Raw genomic sequence first — 20,727 nt, forward strand, 5'->3', positions numbered from 1 at the left:
TTTCAAGTAAATATATATAAAAGATGATGGCTGTGTGTTGGTGTATTGTTGTATATAGTTACTCTATCATCAACTCGATCCTCCAAATGAAACAAGGCTCATTGAGACACTTGAAAATCTATTTGAACACTTTGTATACACTTTGTTATTTCACTTGAAATATACAGCTGTTGTATATATATTTTGTATTATTTCTATCTCTTGAATTGTCACAAATTTTTAGTCCATTAACGACACACAGCCATATGGCTTAGTTTCAATAAAAATTTACAATGACACTTACACTTGAGTAACACTTATTTGATGATGAATATATGAGGGGAAAATATTTGATATATATTTTTGCTTTACTAACAAGAGAATCTAACCATCTGAAAATTTGAAAAGTAAAATAGATCTAGCTCTAATTTAATATGAGTCATTCTGTTAATTTTTTAAATACAAAAAAAATAAATTAGAAAACAATATTTAGTTGTCAAAAAATTCAAACGAAAAGAGCTTTAATTTTACGAATTTAAGGAGTTTATTTCAAAGAGTTTGACGTAAAAATAAAAAGCTCATATACCAAATGAGCTTATGTCATTGGAGATGAGCTTTTTTGTATTTGAGAAAAAAAATTGGTTATGGAGATGAGCTTTTTTTTTGTTTATAATAATAATAAAAAAATACTAATATTTTGTTGACATGTATTTTTGTAATTTTAATATCTGGTGCATGAGCTTTTTTTCGTCTCATTTTTACATGTTTAAGTGTATGTAAAATATATTAAGAGATTGAAAATAAATGCTTATGAAAATGACAGTTACGCCTTTTTGCAAATAATAAACAACTAAGAATCTAAGATATTTATGTTTTAGTATTTAAACAGTTAAAATTTATTAGTTAACATTGAGGGTCACTTTATTTCGTCTATTTGCAGTATTATTTAAATAAATAGTATTTGCGTATATATTTGAAAATTCACAACTCAAAATAGTCTTAGTTACCAAACTAACTGTAACTTGTGTTGTAACTATATATAATTGCATTACACTGTACCACTTGTATAAATTACCTTGAATCTCAAGAAGTAAGTACCCGAAGAGAAAAGCACGAGTTGACTTGCTAATGCTACTTCACAGTGACGTTGTTAAAGCTCAACTAAAAACTGACTTTTTGAAAATAAAAAAAATTATTTTATTTAACTTTTATTATATTTATGATAATGAAAAGTAATGTACTTGGTAAATATGAAATTTTAGAAACTTAAATATTTCGTAATTTTATCATCATTAATATATTAACGTTATATTTTTTTACTTTATAAAAATTATCAAAATCAAACACAATCAAAATATGAAAAAAAAAATTTTTTTATTTTCAAATAATTTCTCTATAAATTTTTATCATTTCCAATTTTTATTTTTTTTTCATATTTATATTCCGAGAATTGCAGTTTATTTTTTGCACTGAATCAATTTTTTTTTCATATAATAATCATTATATTTTAAATAGTAGAAATTGTAAAAAAAAAAATGAAAATAGATAAATCATTTTTTGCAAGCACTAGAAATTTATTTTTCAAATTTAATTTTATGAATATTTAATTATTTAATAGTATATAAATCAATAAATTGGTATATAATTAGTAGACTATTTATCTAAAATGAATGTGCATAATTTTAATGATCTTTTAATGATTTGAAAATGTGCTTTTATATGCACTCAAGTGCAGGTGTCTATTATTTTATATACACGAATATAATATATAATTTTGCCCAGTTGTTGTACTTGTATCGATTTAATGAGTCTATGATTTGGAATATATATGCGTGAATTTTATCAGCCACTTGTGCATTATTCGTTCGTCTACTTGGCTATAATACTGCACTTATTGTCTTAAAAATTTATAACCACATTATCCAAGCCCCAAAGGTAACATTTTCTTCTTTTTTTTTTCAATGTTTATTTATTATTATTTTTCTCTTGTTTCTATTGGCTGTTATTCAACTTTAAAAAGTTGTCTAGAGTCTTTGAGTACTTGTGGGTGTATTGGAATTTAATTATTAATGTAAAAAAAAAATCTATTCTTGCAGCTTGAAATTTATTGATAATAATTTGACATGATTTTATGTCATGTAAGGTGTTCGATCAACACAGTATAGATGTACTTATTTTCCATGAATATTCAATACTTGACTTGCACTCTACAGATAATTTATTTATTCATAATTTTTTCTATTAAAAATTGATCACTTGATTTTTAAATAAATGAAGCTTTGACATTATTTGAAAGCTTGTTAATTTTTTTTTAAATATGATTTTTAAATGGCTGATATTTTTTTTTTATTTCGTAATTAATTTAATTATATTTAAAGAATTTATAACTGTAAATTGAATAGAGTTGAGCTTGTAATTTAAGCTTGAAAATTTATTTAAGTATTGACATTTTAAATGTGTACTTAAACATTTATTTATTTTATTTGTTTGAGTCATTTTTAGGACAATTTACTTGTTGAAGACAAGTAACAGAAGTATATGTGAAGGCACTTAACTTTTTTTTTTCTACAAGTGTGTACAGTCCAAAACTTTGTAATGGTGTTTTTTTTTTTTTTTTTATTTTATTTTTCCAAGTTAAAAAGATCCTCCTTAGATAGTGTTAAATTTTTTCACGCTTCTTAAAGTCACTGGGGACTCACATATACTTGATTTTATAACAAAATAAAATAAAAAAGAAATACTTTAAATGTTGTACATTATTTTTGTTTTTTTTTTTGTTTTATTTTAGTGAAAAAGTAAAAAAGTCGATCAGTGAAGGAAATATCGATTTTCAGTTTAACTAAGTGCTCTCCATTTGATGCTGTTGCATTTTGAATGATCATGTTGGTAATTTTTAAACTAAAAATAATTATTTAGCTAATATTGTCAAAGAAAATAAATAAATTCAAATTTTAATATCCTTATTTTATTTATTCCTATTATAAATAGAACATCCTGTTATAAAAAGAACAGTTTTCATTGATTATTGTGAAAGAGAGAGATAGATAAAATATGAGTAAGTGTGTTACATTATCTTTTTTTTAAAAAAAATAAAAAAAGTATTCGGTGTTTGAGGTGAATATTTTCTGGCGTAGACCAAGTGCGTAATTCACATGGTCTATGTTAGATTATATTTAACCCAAACACCAGAGAAACAACACACGCAGAAGAAATGGAATATTTTTCACTTCTGAAACTAAATGTGCCATGAGAGTTATATAAATAGATATAACCATTGTTATCTTCCTTTGTATAATAAGACGGAGATTTGAACCCTAGACCACAAGCACTGTAGGCAGGGCTCTTGACGATTTAACCATATGCTCACTCGATCAACTATGAAAAATAATGAAACTTTATTATTTATTTGAAAGCTTATTCAATTTAAATTTAAATTATTTATTATGTCATTACATTTACTAAAAAACAAAACATGAATTCAAATATATTTCAATTATTTAAAAAAATTTTTTTTTTAATTATAAATAATTATCAATAGAAATAATAAAATATTTTTGTTATAAATTAATTTCTAAAATTAATATTTCTGGTATTTTAAAACAAAGGAAAAAAAATAATTTAAATTAAAAATTAATTTTTTTTGTTAACCAAATGAATCAAAGATATTAATTTTTTTTTCGATTTGAATTTTTAAAAGAATTTTTATAAGCACATAAAGATTCAGAAAAAAAAAAAAACATTTAATGGTATTTCTATCAACAGAATCAATTGTTTTATTTTTAATTTCACTTGGTCATAATTATTTATTTAATACTTAGTAAATAAAAACTTTAAAATTAATAACAAATATTCAATTATTTAATCAACTTTTAAATTTGTTAAACTATAAATTAAAAAAATATTTTAAATTTACTAACAAGAGTTATTTTTTTGCTTCAAATTAACTAATAATTAAAAGATAATAATATAAATTAAATATTAATTTTAAAATATATATTAACATATAAATAAAATTGAATTTTTATTTGGTCTAAATTTTTCAAACATATTTATATATATATTTTATATATATTCCATATATATTCATAAATATTATATAAATTTTTACATTTATATATTTTTATATATTTTTTATATATATTTTATATATTTTATATTTTGTATATTTTGATATAATTTTTTTTTATTTACATTTAACTTATAAATTTTTTTTAAATTAATTTTTTTTTTTGATTTTTATAAATAAAAACAAATTTAAAAAAGTAAGAAAAAACATATATAATAATTAATTTTATAAATAAAAACAAGAGAAAAAACGGAAAAAAAAATTAACACTTATTAAAATGAATAATTAAAAAAGTTTGTTTTTTACGATTTGAAATGTCATTTCTTCATTATAAAAATTAAGAAATTTTAAGGTATTCAAATTTATTTAAAATATAAAAAAGAATATTATGAAAAATCTTTTTCAAAAATACATATTTCAATATAATCGAAATAAATAATACATATTTTCCACTTGGGAAATTAAATATTAATTTTGAATATTTCATTTTATCATTAACAGGTATAAATAAAAGTTGAATTTTTTATTTTAGTCTAAATGTACTGTCAAATTACATTCAAGTTTAATTGATTTATTGTTTTGATAAAATTAATTTCCATAGTATTTTTATTCATCAAAAATATTATAATAACAAACATCAATTAAAAATGTAATATAATTTCAAATCAATATCAACCTTTGATTAATTATTAAATTTTTCAATTAACCCAATTAATTAAATATCATAAATTCTCTCTACAAAATTATCAAATATGAATTTAATAAAGCTCATTGTGACAAATGCAGAAAAAAAAAAAAAAAAAAAACATAAAAAGAATCATTTTATTATTGGACATGTAGTATGCTATTAAATTTTCAATTCCACTTACTGCTTGAGGCTCAATTTCAATAAAAAATTTCAATAAATCTGGACTCATTTGAATTTGGAATTCGAGGAACGAAACTATTCACAGTTTAACACACTTTTTTATATTTTCCTAGAAAAAGATAATAAAAAAACAAGTAGATCAATAGCTGAAAATGGCCAGAAAATATTAAAAGCAGCTCAGTGTCGATCAATGGAAACAAGACAAGTATACCCTTATATACTTGTTCAAATATTCATGTTAATTTCACTTTTGCATTGCCGCAAGGGCGTCCACTAAATACATAGAAAAAAAATATATATAAAGGCCTTTTTTATGACTGCTTTTACAATCGATCCATGATTATATCTGACTAGTCCCCAGTCATTTCAGATATCGAAATATCTTTCTTGGTAATATATTTGCTCTCTTTTAGCCACTTTGCAAGAGTGATTGGTTTCGTTAACTCTCTCTGAAAACTTTTATATTCACCATCAGTTAAAATTATATCCATGATTATTATCATGATTATTGTATATTGGATTTACTGTATTAAAAACCACTATATCAATTTACCATCTTGTATACAATTGAGTTTTTTTTATTTTTAAATATTATTTTTCCTTTCAATATATTACCAATAATTTTTTTCTTCCAATCTTCATTATTCAATATTGTATATTATTTTTTTCTCTTTTTTTTTTTTTCATTCATTATTATACAATTCTCATTATCTTGAACAAATTGAATTTTTATTTAATGATACAGATTCTGTATAATGACCAATATCTAAATTATAGATTGAAAATTTTTAATTAAAATTTAACATAGCAGAAAAAATAATTTATCATTGTAAAAAAAAATTTAAATATACAGGATTACCTTTAAAAAGCCATGATCTCAATAACAGATAATTTGTTAATTTAAAAATACTGATAATAAATTCAACAACAAAAGAAAAAACAGATAAAAAAATAAAAAATAATTTTGAATTGTCATTGTGGCAGGATGTCAATTCGGTTGACAAACATTGGCTGAATATTTTGTGATTATATAAACAAGATGAAAATAAAAAAAAGAGGATATATGTAAAATAGTAAAAAGTGACAAAGAAAAATTAATGTAAATAATAGAAACTGGCACGTGAATTGACAAAGACAGAGAACAATAAAAAAAATAAAAAAATAAAGTGAGAATGGGTGTTGCCTTAACAGCTCTAGAGACAGTCTTGGTACGTAGAATAATGGCTAAAATAAGGGTGAGAGAAAATAGAGAAAGGGAGCAAGAGGGAGAGAAGGAAGAGACAGTATTAGGGGTGTTTGTGGTGAAGAACGAGCATTGTACAAGCTAAGGTAAGGGGGTAAAGATAGAATGGTTAAGAAGGTATAAGAGACGAGGTCAGGTAGGTGCCTGTTAGCTAGACGAGGGTATATGTATGCAAACACTGTAACTCTCAGTGTATTGTAACCCCTAAGGGAATTCTCAAATTACCAAATAGACAACCTATTTTATATATATATATACAATGATCGTTCTTGCTCTCTTGTCCTGCCACTTTAACATCAGAATATCCGTTTTCGATCAATTAAATTGCAAACAATTGTGTTCATCCTTATTTTATGTTAACAAGATGTTTCTTCTCACTGATACTTCATATTGTCATGTTGTCATTTTTAATGATTTATTTGTTATTGTGAGCTTTTTTTTTTTTTTCTTTGCTCATTATAATTTATTGATTAAATTTTTTCATAGCTATTATAATGATATTTGAATGCTTGTTTAAATTATTATTATTTTAAAAATATTTTTTAAGCAAGTAGTCAAGGTCAATGAATGGGTAAACTTCATGAAGTTTTATATTTATTTGTTTGTTTGTAAAATAGCAAAAATATGGTCAAGTCATGTGGAGGAAAAATTGAAGGATAGTTTTTGACTTTCAGCTGGATTTATATGACTGCTATCGAATATTTATTTGACATTCTAAATAGTGCAGGATATTTAAAATAAAAAGGATTTAATATTGACAACACAAAGACACAATTGTAAAACAGACAAGAGTTAAATCTCTTTTATTTTTATATTAGTATGTTACACAAGTCTTTCATTCGTAATTGAATTTATCTCTCAGCATATTATCATTTTTTTTTTTTTTTCAATACGCTAATTAAATTCGGACATAATATATATATATTTTTTTTCTCATTTATCTATCACTAAATTTTGTATTTTATATTTTATTTACACTTGTTTTTTTTTTTATATATAATATATTTTAATTTATCATTTAAAAAAAAAATGAATAATAATTATTTTTCGTTTTCATTTTACTTGTATATATATATTTGTTTTTTTTTTTTTTTAAATCTAGCTATATATTTTGTACAAAAACTATTTTGGCATAGACATTTTTATGTCTAAACGTGTTATAGATGAATTCGTATTTTTTAAAAAATAATGAAAACAGATAATACGTTATATATCAAATTTTGATGTGACCAGTTAAAATACTGTAACACTTGCTGGACCGTAACAATCGAAAAAGTTCAACACAGTGTTTTTTGTATGTGTGTGTATCGTTTGAATGTCTGCCACAAAGTACCTGTCTCTCAATCGATTTTATCACACACTGACAATCTATGTCTGTATTTTATTTATTTTTATCCTCAAAAAATAACCAGAGGCTAGCCAAGCTTTTCTATTGTCAGAGTGACCAATATTCTTCTTTTATTTTTTTACCTATAGTTGATCTCATTTATCTATTTTTTCTCTAGCTTGATGCCTCGGGTTGTGCAATCTCATCACTTTCAATCTCCAAGTAAACCCTACTGTTCTATCCTTATTATTAAAAAATAAAATAAATAAATTTTAAAATAGATAATTTAATAAAAAACAAACATTCTCCAGTTATTATCAATTTTAAAAACTACAGCTTCAATTTCTCTTTTTTTTTGCATGTATGCAGAGTTGAAATAACAGGATAAAAAAAAAAAAAAGATAATTACGTTAGTCAAGTGTTAGTTTGTACAATGAACAGTTCTCATTTTGTTTCGTTTTATGTATGTTTTTTTTTTTCTTTTGAGTCAGACGTAAATTCGATTTACGTTCATTGAACCCCAGTCGATTTACAGCTCATTGCATACGCCCTTGTAGGTATTTATTTTTCTCAATTTTATTTCTTTCTACTTCACATTGTTTGTTTGTTTGTGTATTATATTTTTTTTTTATTTATTTTTCGCCTACTCAATGGTCCGCGAAACATATTTCTTGGTCATATAAGCGCACAGTAATTGTGAAACTGTTAACGCATAAAAACGTTATTAACTTAGACAAATGACAAGTAAAATTTTAGGGTTGATAATTTGTATAAATTCTTTTTTTTTTTAAGGGAAGATTGTATTAATCTTCATCACAAAATTTATATATGCCTGTATATTTATTCTTCATATACAACTTTCTTGTATTCTATTTGAGCGTGTTACTACTTCTGGCTGATGAAATTTACCGTGTGCTGATATTGATGAAGATACTGGCCTTTGTGATATTGATGCAAGACCCTTGCCTGATCTTTGAAGACTGTAATATACCTAAAAAACATAAACAAAATACTTTAGATATAACTAAGTAAATAAATAAATGTAAATTTTAAAATACAAGGTGGAAAGTGTTACAATTTGTGACCCAAATAACTGATGAATAAAAAAAAAAACGAGAGGTCTCTTGGGTAAAACAAGGGAGTGTTGATTTGCTGCACGAAATGATTTCTCGATAGGGAGAAATAAAAGTTTCAACTCAACAAATTGTTGAACATGAATTTTCCAATTCAAAAACTGTAAATTAATCGAATGAGTATTTTTTTTTTTTTATTTACTAACATAAACCTTAAATATACATGAATAAAATAAATTACTTTTTTTTATATACCAAAAAACTAAATTTAAAGTTTTTTTTTTTTATTTCAAATTAACTCGTGGAGTATAAAAATAAGTAAATAAATTTTTCATCAGTATAAAGTTAGTCAAGCATTTTTAATTTTATGAAAATTTCAAGTGCCTTATCATGATACAATATCAACTTTTAAAAAATAAATAAAAAATTAATATATAAAAATAAATAAATCAATTTATAAAAAATAAAAAAAAATAATAATTTACGTCTCAAGAGTAAAATTATAATTATTCAAGTATATTTGTACGAGTATTTTTAATCTCTCATCTCTCGCGTTTTTTTTTTTTTGTGTTTTTTTTTTTTACTTCAAATTATCGAGAAAAGTTTAGGTAATTAAACTCGTGGGAGCTCAGATTGCCGAGAGCTCGTAGTAAACCGGAAAAGTTAAAGTGGCCGAGTCTCTTGCATTAAATTGCAACTATACAATTTTTTTTTTTTTATATATTCTTTAACCCAATTTTTTTTATTTTAATCAATAGAAAATTTCGCTGTTCCATCAACTCCATCCCCTGGTTTTAAACATCGAGATAAAATAATTTTAAAACTCGATCAAAGACATTATCGTTGACACGTGTTGTAAATTGTCAATGATATATTTTCTTTTTACTTTTTTTTTTTTTTTCGTTTGGTAAATCAAAGATGTGTACGCAATCATTTATGTTACAAATGAAATATCGATAAAGTACTCTGTATATATCTTTCGATGATAAGACTTCCATTTACACGAAAAAAAAAAAAAAATAGAAACGTTTTCAGAGAAATATATATGAATGGAAGTACAATTTCTTTGAACATTTATAAGGCCTTTTATTTCCACTCAGAACATGATGGAAAAGCAAGAAAAAAAATGGAAGAAAAAAAAATTATTAGCACTGGAGAAAAAGAAAACTGTACAATAGCAGATTTATCACAAAAAAATGACAATCTCATGCTGGTAGATGCAACCCTTATTTCGTCATTGACAATATCACATTTTTTTTTTTCTTGCTCATTTTTACACCTGTTTATTTATGTGCACACTGAGAAGAAAAATTTCCATGACTGAATGAAAAAATTTTCTAAATGAAATAAGCAATTTCTTAATTAAATTTAAAATTAGTTTCATTTTTTTTGTACTTTTTTTTTGCACTTTGTAATCTATTTTTCTTGACTAAATTAAGAAAAATAATTACACAATTTTAATATAAAAAATAAAATTATTTCGTCAAAAAAATATTGTCTCTTCTTTAATAATTCTAAATGTGCTTTAAATTAAATTAATAATTCAATGCTAAGATAATTTTTCAACCCATTGTTTTATCTTTAAAATTATTTAAATAATTTTCTAGAAATTAATTATTAAAATTTAGTGAATATACAAACATTTTGATGATTTCGTTGATTGTAGGCATCCATAGCCATTTGTTTAAAGTCAGCCATTGTCGGTGGCTGTGTTATATGATGATTATGTTGATAATTCAAAGTTGGTAATAAAATTGAGTCAATTGTTCTTCCTTCATTTTCCATATGTATATTCAATGTTGATTCAACAATTGGTTTTTTTTCCATTGACGCTGTATCACCATCATCACAATCATCATCATCCATATCACATTCTTTCCTCTTAATTTGTGGTTGTGTTTTATAAATTGTTGTATAAGTCAATGGTCGTCGTTCTGCATGAAACAAAAAAAAAATAAAAAAGCTATTTAATCAAGAAGCCATTCAGTTGTCATGTCAGCTAAATGGATTAACTTATTGATGTCGACAAGCTACAAATAAAATTCAATATACCAAACATTGATAAAATAAAATAATTAATTAATTTTATTCTTTGTGTTGTTTAATTAATAAATTTATATGTATATACCGTATTCATTTGGTATAATATCTGGATCAATATCATCAACTGCTTGCTTAGTTTGTGAATGTACTGGTGTTGTTGTGCCTGCATTTGGTGGTTCACAGACGATTGGAGCATGTTTTGGACTTCCTGTTCTACCATCCGAGTGTTTCCTGTACAATGCAGCTAAAATACCAGCAACAGCAAGTGAAAGCAGTGTTGCTGTTGTTGCCAAACCCAACAACAACGGACTCAATGCAGATACATTGGTATTACCTGTGTGACAAATAGTCAAAAACACATTAGACTAATTATATCAAATCATACTGACATTGATTAATTCAATTCTAAATAATCATCAATTGATAAAAAAAATTAACAATTACATTAAACAATAAAATATTAATTAGTTATTTTAAATGAAATATCAGTATGTTATAAACAAACCAACATGTCAAGTTATTATTCAGCAAGTGCATTAGCATGGCTCTTGAATAATAGCATAAAATGAATGGTTACAAATAGTATGCTACATTTTCCTTGGCCATAGATAAATTGTGAGAAAGAGCATGATGATGATGAGAGTGTATAGCATAACAAGAATGGTTTTACATGTCGATATTATAATAATAACAAAGTGTATAACCAATGAGAAATATACAATGTTACTTGGTATGGTCTGCCTGGCTTAATAAGCAGGACAATAATTAACAAAGCTATATGTTTATTACGTTGCTATTTACTACGACAACAGAGTGTGTATATACACATTTTTAAATAAAATACTTGTTCTGCATTGTAGACTTATTAACAATTGGTATCTATATGCACATTCCAAACATAAATATATCATTCCATTAAAATTAAGTCAAGTTAGTTGAAAAAAGAAACAAAAATACTTGAAGAATTTTTGCTTCAAATTTTCAAGAGAAAAGCTTTGTTTTAATTTGATGGAATGATGTTGTTTATATACAAGTTTGTTTATTGTCAGTAAGTGATAAATGTAAATGTGTGAAAATGGATAAATTAGACTTGAAGGATATTCGATCTCACGTTGAATATAAATTAACATATATACATATCAACTCAAGAAGATGTATATATAATTACATTGCTTGGTGTACATATGGTACAAGTTGTTTATAGACTGTTGTGTTGAACAACATCTCACAATTTCATACAACAATACGAGATATGTAGTGTATATTTTGTGTATGTGTATATGATGAGGCATGATTGTAACTGAATATTGTATATTCTAGCCTTGGGTTAGTCTTGTATTTCCCTACATCATTGCCTTGCTGCCTTTGGACATTGTCAATAACATATATATTTGATTCTCGACATATAGTCAAAATATTACAATGCAGATGGTTCATGATCGTGACGTATTTATGTAATTACAGATATTGTAATTTGCAAAATTTGTACATTGTTTATTGTTGATTTAATCTAATTAAATTTTACTTAATTATTTTTTAATTATTGTCATGATTTTAAGAGAGAAAAGTATATTAATTAATTGTTAAAAATACAAGTCAAGTTATATTGATAAAAGTAAAGGATTATTGTCGATATAAGGTAATTTGTTTTTTAATTTTTTTTTTCATAAATAGATGAGTACTTTTATTATGACTAATTGGATTGCTTGAAATTTTTATTTGATGCTAATAATAATAGCAATTGATGGTTACATAAAATTATAATATTTATAAGAGTCGTTGTATAATAAAAAAAAATGAATATAAAAAATTTAAGAGAATAAAAAAGTCATCGTCGTAATGAGAAAACTTGAGAATTGAAGAGACGACTGTAATTAGTTAATCACTAATATTTTTTGTTATTATTATTTTTATCATTTAAAAAATGATAAAATATTATTGATAGAAAAATAATTGAGAGGGCTTTGAAGTTTTTGAAGTTGTTTTGTAAAAAATTACTTGAGCGATTTTTTTATATTTTTATTTTTACAAGTAACAAGTTGACAAAGTTTAAGTATACTTGGTAAGTTTGTATATATATATTTTTTAAGCTAGTATTTTACTCGTTTAAGATTTCTTCTAAAGCTATTCTCGATTACGGTTTATTTTGAAAAACCACGCGTAAGCAATTCAGTCAAAATTGAGGCCAATCCAGAGGCAAGCCAAAACCAATTTCAAAAGAATTGCATTCTCAAACCATCCGCGTAGTTGGCTTGAGGCAAGTTCCGCTCGTGAGAATCGGTAGTGCGATTCTTTACTAAATATATATACCTTATATATCTATCTAAAAAGTTGATACTGAAAGGACAAGATCAGCCGTTGGGGATCACAAAAGTGTTGACATTCATGAATCTCAAAAATAAGAAAAAAAAAAAGTTTTTTATCTATTCATACACTTTTTTCTTTTCTAATCTTCATACAATTTACGTAAACTTATTCAATTTTTTTTCTTTTCATTCTTTAATATTTTATCAAAACTCTTGATATATTTATCAAAACGAGGTTGGTAACTGGTAAATGCATACACACTTGTAAACTTTTTAAATTCATAAAAAAAAAAAAGATTTTATTTTTTTCTAATGATCATATAAATTAGTAATGATAATAATAATAATTAATAAATTAAAGACACTCAGTGTGGTCATTTAATATTCTAATTTTTGATAAATAAAAATTGAAAAAAATAAAAAATATTTATTGCCATTTTTTGCCTGAATGTTGCTAATTTTTTTGTGTGTTAATTATGAGTCATTATTGGGCCAAATACTTCCTAGCGTAAAACGAGTAAGGGGGGTTTTTGCCTCACTCGTTTTATGTCAGGATGTATTTGTCCTAATCTCAGATTTCTCAATAAGTTTCTCAAGCAGTTTATTCAAACGTGAATAATTGGTATAATTATATGTTACATTCTTAGTAAATACACCCATCTCAAAGCCTAGGATTCGAACTCAGGACCACATGCATCGTAGGCAGAGCTCTTGCCTACTTGACCATTAGGTTACTCGATACTTGTCAAATAAAATTTATCTATTTCAAGTCACTGCCACCTCATATCACGATTATATTTTTTTTTTTTAAATAAAAATATCAAAAAAAATCAAAATCTTAAATTAAATTTATCTAAATAATTATTTATAAAATTTTATTTTTACTCTATTAAAAGTTGTAAATATAATATTCATATCACAATAATAAAAAAATGCTATTATTTCGATAGTTTATGACCTATTAATTTTTGTCTCATTCGAGTTTAATATTGTTTATTTTTTTACTTTTAAATATATAAATTTTCAATATAAAAATTATAAAAAACTATTAAATAATTTTATTATTATTTTTATATTTATTTTTTACAGTTTTTGGTTTTTTTTTTTTAAATTAGATTTTTCTTAAAATTTTCATTAATAAATTATATTTTTATTTCTTTTTATAATGTTTGATATTTTTGGAAAATTTATTTTTTCTTCCTATTTATCCCTCATTTTTTTATGTATAGTTTTAGAGAAAAAAAATTAACTCATCTATATTCTGTGTAAATGTCTTTTCTTATTTTTGTTTTTATTTTTTTCAAACCAAACAGTAGAAATTATAATAGAATAAATAATATATAGAATTGCTGAATCGTTTGGTTGAGGAGGTTGAATGTCACATGGTAATTCAGCTGTACCATCAAGCACTGCTGTCGTCTGGGCTTGTGGTCTTGAAATTAATGATTTAAATTTATAGAAAATTATTGACAATTAAAATTTCATATATTTGAGTCATTGCAACGTGCATTACTAATAATAGATTTGGATTTTTTTTTTGAATGGTATTTTTGGGTGAGCTTATTTTATATAGTTGGGCAGTAATATTAGTAGAATATTTATTTGTCCAAATTTAAATGTGTGATAAAAAAAGTGATTTAAATATATCTAAAAAATATAGTATTTAAAAAAATAAAAAAAAGTTTGGTGTTTGGGTCAAATACTTCCTAGCGTAAAACGAGCAAGGAGGTTTTTGCCTCATTCGTTTTATGTCAGGGGGTATTTGTTCTAAACTCCATATCAATTTGATTAAAATTATAATTATTAGATCTGCTAATATCCAGAACAAATTTTTGCGTCAAATATCAGAGGGACCATGTTAAGAATTGAACTAGAGACCTCAAGCATTGTAGGCAGAGCTCTTGCCTACTTGACCATTAGGTGACTAGTTATACTCGTTTACTATAATTTATCTATTTTAAGTCACTGCCATCTCATATCACAATTATTTTTTTTTTTCAAATAAAAAAATCAAAAAGAATCAAAACAATTTATAATCAATTACTACAAATTATCTCAAATTAAATTTATCTAAATAATTATTTATAAAATTTTATTTTTACTCTATTAAAAGTTGTAAATATAATATTAATATAATAATAGAAAAAAAATGCTATTATTTCGATGATTATGACTTATCAATTTTTGTCCCATTCAAGTTTAATATTGTTAATTTTTTTACTTTTAAATATATAAATTTTTAATATGAAAATCATAAAAAACTATTAAATAATTTTATTATTATTTTCATATTTATTTTTTAAAGTCTTTGGTCTTTTTTTAAAAAAAAGAAATTAACTCATTTATATTCTGTGTAAATGTCTTTTCTTATTTTATTTTTATTAACTTCAAAGCAAATAGTTGATAGGGAAGAAAAATCGTCATAAAAAACCATGTGTGTTAGTAATTTATTTCACCCTACAAATTTTAATTTTTTCTTCATGTTCATTTGACTAAAAAAAAATATTTTTATATACCATTGTATATTTTCCAACAATTTTGCATTTTTGTGATTTTCTATAACAATTCATCTTCACATCACTAAATCCTTTCAGGATTGTTAGTTGTTGTTTTTTTTTTTTGTTATTTTTTGCCTCTTATTTTTTTTGTTCATTTATCTTTTCTAGTTCTGTTATTCATCCTGCTATTTTTCTTAACGTACAGTCTTTACGGTGAGTATGCGATGGCAATTTTTACTGGTTGCACTCGAGGTATATATAAAACTATTCCAACTTCTAACACGACATCGTTTCGTCATGTTGTCCCAGTAACAATGAATCGAGAAGACGCACTGCTCTTGGGCGAATGAAAATTTTTCATTCTTTCTCTCTGTTTTTATATTTTTTTTCTCTCCAAAAACACATACACACACACACCCAGGATATTGCAATTCACATTTTTTTTTTTTTTTCTATCTGAAAAAGCACCCTTAATATTCTTAATGGATTAAACAGACTGCCCTTTCTTTTTCTTTTTTTTTTTTCTTTACCAATTATCTAAGATTGCTAGGGAGAAAAAAAAGACTATGTCTATATAGAAAAAAAAAAAAAATTACTATGAGTTTTCTGATTTGGAAAAGTAAAAAAGTATTAAAGCTACGATTGTTATAAAATCTGTGCTTTTTGTTCGGAATATATATAAATTTTTTTTCCTTTAATTCAACAGAAAATTACAAGAAATATTTCGATTACTTGAATTTAAATTAAAAAATATAATTTGAATTGTTATTTTTTGTTTTTTTAATTGTCAAAATTTTCATCAAGAAAGAAACATAAAAATAATTTATATAGCTTAATTAAAAAATTATTAATCATTAGTTTTAATAAATAAAAAAAAAAATTCGAAAAACTAAAAAATGATTTGAATAAATAATTATATAAAAATTTCGGACAATTGAATACCCAAAGAATGATGATGAGTGATGATGAGTGATAACATGAAAAATATATAAAAGATAAAAAAAAAAAAAAATTAAATTAAATAGAAAAGTGAATGAGAAACGTGATGAAGAAGTATAGAACCCTCACTTATCCAACAAAATCAGAACCATCACCTCATGTGGTGGGCACTCGGTCAGTCAATCAATATTTGCCCTCTGCAATTTCACATAGTGGAGTGTGAATGAGAAGGGAAAGAAAAAAAAAAAACATATATAAAAGAAAAATATTGGGGAAATGAAAAGAAAAAAAAATAAAACGTGAATGCGAGAGAGCAGAAATGAGACATGAAGGTAAAGTGGGTGAGTCAGTTTGCGAGGGTTAAAATATTTGTGGTTATTCGTAAATGGTCTTGCTGAATTGTGAGTGTTGAAATGATTTGACATTGAGGGTTCAAAATATCCAGGCTCTCATAAAAATATATAAATTTATTTATTAGATAATAAATAATAATAAAAAAAAAAACTATTAAAATCAAACAAGACTCTATTTTTCTATCTGAAATTTTCAATATTTGTTTAAAATTAAATTAACCCTCATGTTGACCTACAACCATATGTTAGCCAAATAATTTTTCATTATATATTTGTCACAATCACCACAACCAAATGTAAATTATTATTTTCATCCAGACAAATAAAATCAATTGTCATTCAATTTTATAAACAGGAATAATTTTAACAACACCAGACTGACCTCAAAACAAAAATAAAAAACATCTCATTTAAAATTCCTAAATTAACATAATAAAAAAATAAATACATAAAATCTTTTGTAAAAAAAATGTATTAAAATAAAATATTGATAATATCGATTCAATTGATTTTAGTCACAATATTATATACTTGTCAATTCCCAAGAGAAAAAAACAAGTCAAGATATAAAATTTTTCAATTTTCCAATGTAATTACAAATCCATCATTTTTCTTTCAATATTGATTCAAGTATTTTTTTCATTATTATTATGATTTTGATTATATTTATCTTTACTAAATCAATTTCACAAAATAAATAAATAAAAATATAAATACCATTGATAACTGTTATTATTGGTATTATTATTATTTAATTTATTTATCATTGTACATTAAACAAATATGATATTGATTCAAAGTTAACTGTAATTATATGGTCTTTTGAAACAGTAATATTATAGACAGTACATATGAAATTGTATGTCTAGGGATGTTTGATGATTGAAGATAACCTGTTCAGTTAATTGCAAGGTCCGCAGAGCACGATACCTGCGGTTTCATCGAGCTGTGTCCAGCAATTCTGTAACAGTATGATAGAGAGACAAGCAGATTTTGATTCTCTTGTCTCTATTGAAAACCAAACAGACTACAGAATAGTGTAGTATAGTCAGTTTGTGAATGGTTTTGGCAAGTGGTAGAGACAGAGAGAGAGTTCTAGAAAGAGACGGGGTTACCCGGGGGGAAGGAAGAGTTTATCGAAAATGGAAGGAGGTATTATGGTTAACCAACTAATTGCAATACTGACGCGACCATTACTACTATTTGCGTAATTGCATTTATCTTTTTTGAATATTATTATAGAAAGGGTAAATATCTGCTACAGTTCATTGAACATTTATGACATTTTAATAATTTTCATATTTAATATTTCAATTTGAAATCTAATTAATAAATATTTATCTGATTTTTTTTATTGTTTTTTATTTATTTTTCGATTATGTATATTATTTATTTAAAAAATTTATTTGATAATATGTTTTTTTTATTTATTTATTTTTTTTTTGATGATTGATCTTTTTTTTTTAATTAAATTTTTCACGCAAAAATTCATAAAGCAATTTGGTATTTTTATTATTATTTTAATTTGTTTGAAAATTAAAAATTCTTTACGGTTTTAATGGAAATTAAAATTTTATAGGTGTATATCAGTGCTTTGGGTATTTTAATTATGAAAATAAATTGAAATTAATTTTTGATAATAATTGAAATAATAATACTGGATGATTGATTAATGAGATTTTAATATTTGACAATGAAAGCTTTGTTTATTTATTGAGTAGATGAAAATGTTGAGAAAAATTATACTTAAAACTTACCAGTATACATTGCAACACCTTTTAGGGTAACTGGTTCAAGAATAGTTGGATCACTCCATCCCTTGCTATTGACAGCATAAAGATACAATCGATAATTTCTGCCGGCTTTTAAACTTGTAACTTCAAAAGTCGGACCATTACCAAGGCCAGCTGTCACTGTTATGTTGGGTTTACGATCATCACCTGGTTCTTCAAATGGTGTTAAATGATAACTTTGTATTGGTAAACCACCATCGTAACCCTCCAAACAATGTACAGTTAAACCAGCACCAAACTTTCCAACATTATTCTCTGAATCAATGATATTTGACATTTCCGTAACAGTACAATTATGCAATGGATATGGTCTTCCAGCTGCTATGACCTAAAAATCAATATCACAATAAAAATTACCTTCTAAAAATATATATTTATTTATTAAATATAAATTATTTATAAAATAATATATAAAAGTTTACATAAAATATAAAAAACACAAAGTTAAAATCAATAACTTGAATGAACCGAATGAATCCACTTGAAGTATTTTTAGCAGATGTTGTTGAAGTGATTAAATGGATGGAAAAAAAAAAGAAATAAAAAGAAAATACATCCGGAAGTACCGCGAGAGTGGAAATATATTTGCTTGCGAGAGGTAAGTGGCTCGTTTCAATCCGCAATGCAAGTTGCTAGTGGCAGAGAAAAATATATAAGACGAGGAAATATGAGCAAAATAAAAAAGAAGCATCAGGAGGCGAAAAAGAAAAAGACTATGACGAAGAGACGAGAAATAAAAAAAAGTAAAATAGTATATATGAAGAAAAATAAAGAAGCTAGTAAGAAAAAAAAAAAGGAGAGCAAATAAAGTCGACAAAAAGTAAAAATAAATATATAAATAAATAAAGCACAAAGGCAAAGATAAAGTACGAAAGAAGTTGTAAAAATATACTTGCCTGAAAAAGGCAGGGCGTTAGTTGCTTGCCAACCTGGTTCGTTGCCCGGCATGCTACTGTTCCGTAATCCATTTCCGTTGCCGGTGTGTAGTTTAGTCTTGATCCATGAAATTGTTGGTATTCTTTTAAGCTTTCTGCTATGCTATTTGGACCATTTGGTATACCAGATAAATGAGTAAATCGTGATTGTTGTTGTACTTCAACAAGTTCACCAGAATTGTTAAATGTCCACTGATACGTTAATGGTTCTGGATGACTTTCTGTTGCACATATTAGTGATATTGTTTCCTGCTTCAATGCACCAACAACAACTTCATTTTTTCCCTCTTTACAAACTGGTGTATCTGGAAAATATAAACACACAATTTTGGGATTATATTTCATGTATTTAAATAAGTAAAAAAACATTTAAAAAATTAGATAAATATAGTGAAATTATTAATTATTATGAGACAATTAACAATTAATATAAATAATCAATTTTTAATTAGTTGATTAAAACTTGCGCACGTACAGCTTAGAATAATGAATATTTAAAAATTTTTAATCTTCAAAATTTTAAACTTTAAACTTTTTAAATAGTTTAAAATATTTTTTAAAAAACAAGTAAACTCATTTTAAATTTAACTTAACAATCAATAATAAATTATAAAATTAATAAATTATTTTTCTTAACAATCGCTAGTAATTATTAATTTGAAATGTACAAGAAATTGAAAATAAAATTTTAAATTATATTGATAAATCACAAGGACATCTTGATACTCGAAATAATAAAAAGAAAAAAAAAAGAAGAGCTTACAATGTAGATTTATATTGAGTGAAAAATACATGTGTCAGATAAAGGTATCATACATATTCTATATATCCACGAACAATGGAATATTCAGTTATAATAAAAACCAAGATATAAATCGTTAAAAAATTTACGAATATATTTTAATAATATATTCGAGATTGAATAAAATTGTGATTTACAAGTATCAGTTGGTACAAACTATCGACACACTGTCGTCGTTTAACTAAATCGTCGTTTTCGTTGTCAACGATGGTTTGTACTTGAGATGTTGCCGAAACGAGTCCCAAGTGCTCGTGACAGTTTACGAGCACTCGAGTAATACTCCCCGTAAAATGTCAAGGGTCCTCTTGGTTAAATTAACCAACCAATACCAAACACACTTTATTAAAAATTATTTTTTTTTCGTTTATTTAAAAATATATTTCATCATGTTTTTAATTTTTCTATTAAAAATAAAAATTCATATTTTATTTTTTTTTTTGTTTCATGATCCAGTTGATTATTCAGAATGATATTTTCCCTTTGAAACGAGAATGTTTCATCA

At 24.5% G+C, this 20,727-nt stretch overlaps 1 protein-coding gene across 1 annotated transcript in view; it reads right to left on the reverse strand.

Moving 5' to 3' along the window:
- Window positions 1-6,933: 6,933 nt before the first annotated feature.
- Window positions 6,934-20,727, reverse strand: part of LOC122855857 (nephrin-like) — a 54,359-nt gene continuing 40,565 nt past the window's right edge. The window contains exons 8-12 of the mRNA XM_044157518.1: window positions 19,385-19,728; window positions 18,453-18,816; window positions 10,685-10,933; window positions 10,198-10,490; window positions 6,934-8,474 (exon numbers count right to left, since the gene is read on the reverse strand). Of these exons, the coding sequence (XP_044013453.1) occupies window positions 8,331-8,474; window positions 10,198-10,490; window positions 10,685-10,933; window positions 18,453-18,816; window positions 19,385-19,728 (1,394 nt within the window). The 3' untranslated portion in view covers window positions 6,934-8,330. The remainder of the gene's footprint in view (window positions 8,475-10,197; window positions 10,491-10,684; window positions 10,934-18,452; window positions 18,817-19,384; window positions 19,729-20,727) is intronic.

This window comes from Aphidius gifuensis, linkage group LG4, assembly GCF_014905175.1.
Source record: "Aphidius gifuensis isolate YNYX2018 linkage group LG4, ASM1490517v1, whole genome shotgun sequence".
Classification (NCBI taxonomy): domain Eukaryota; kingdom Metazoa; phylum Arthropoda; class Insecta; order Hymenoptera; family Braconidae; genus Aphidius; species Aphidius gifuensis.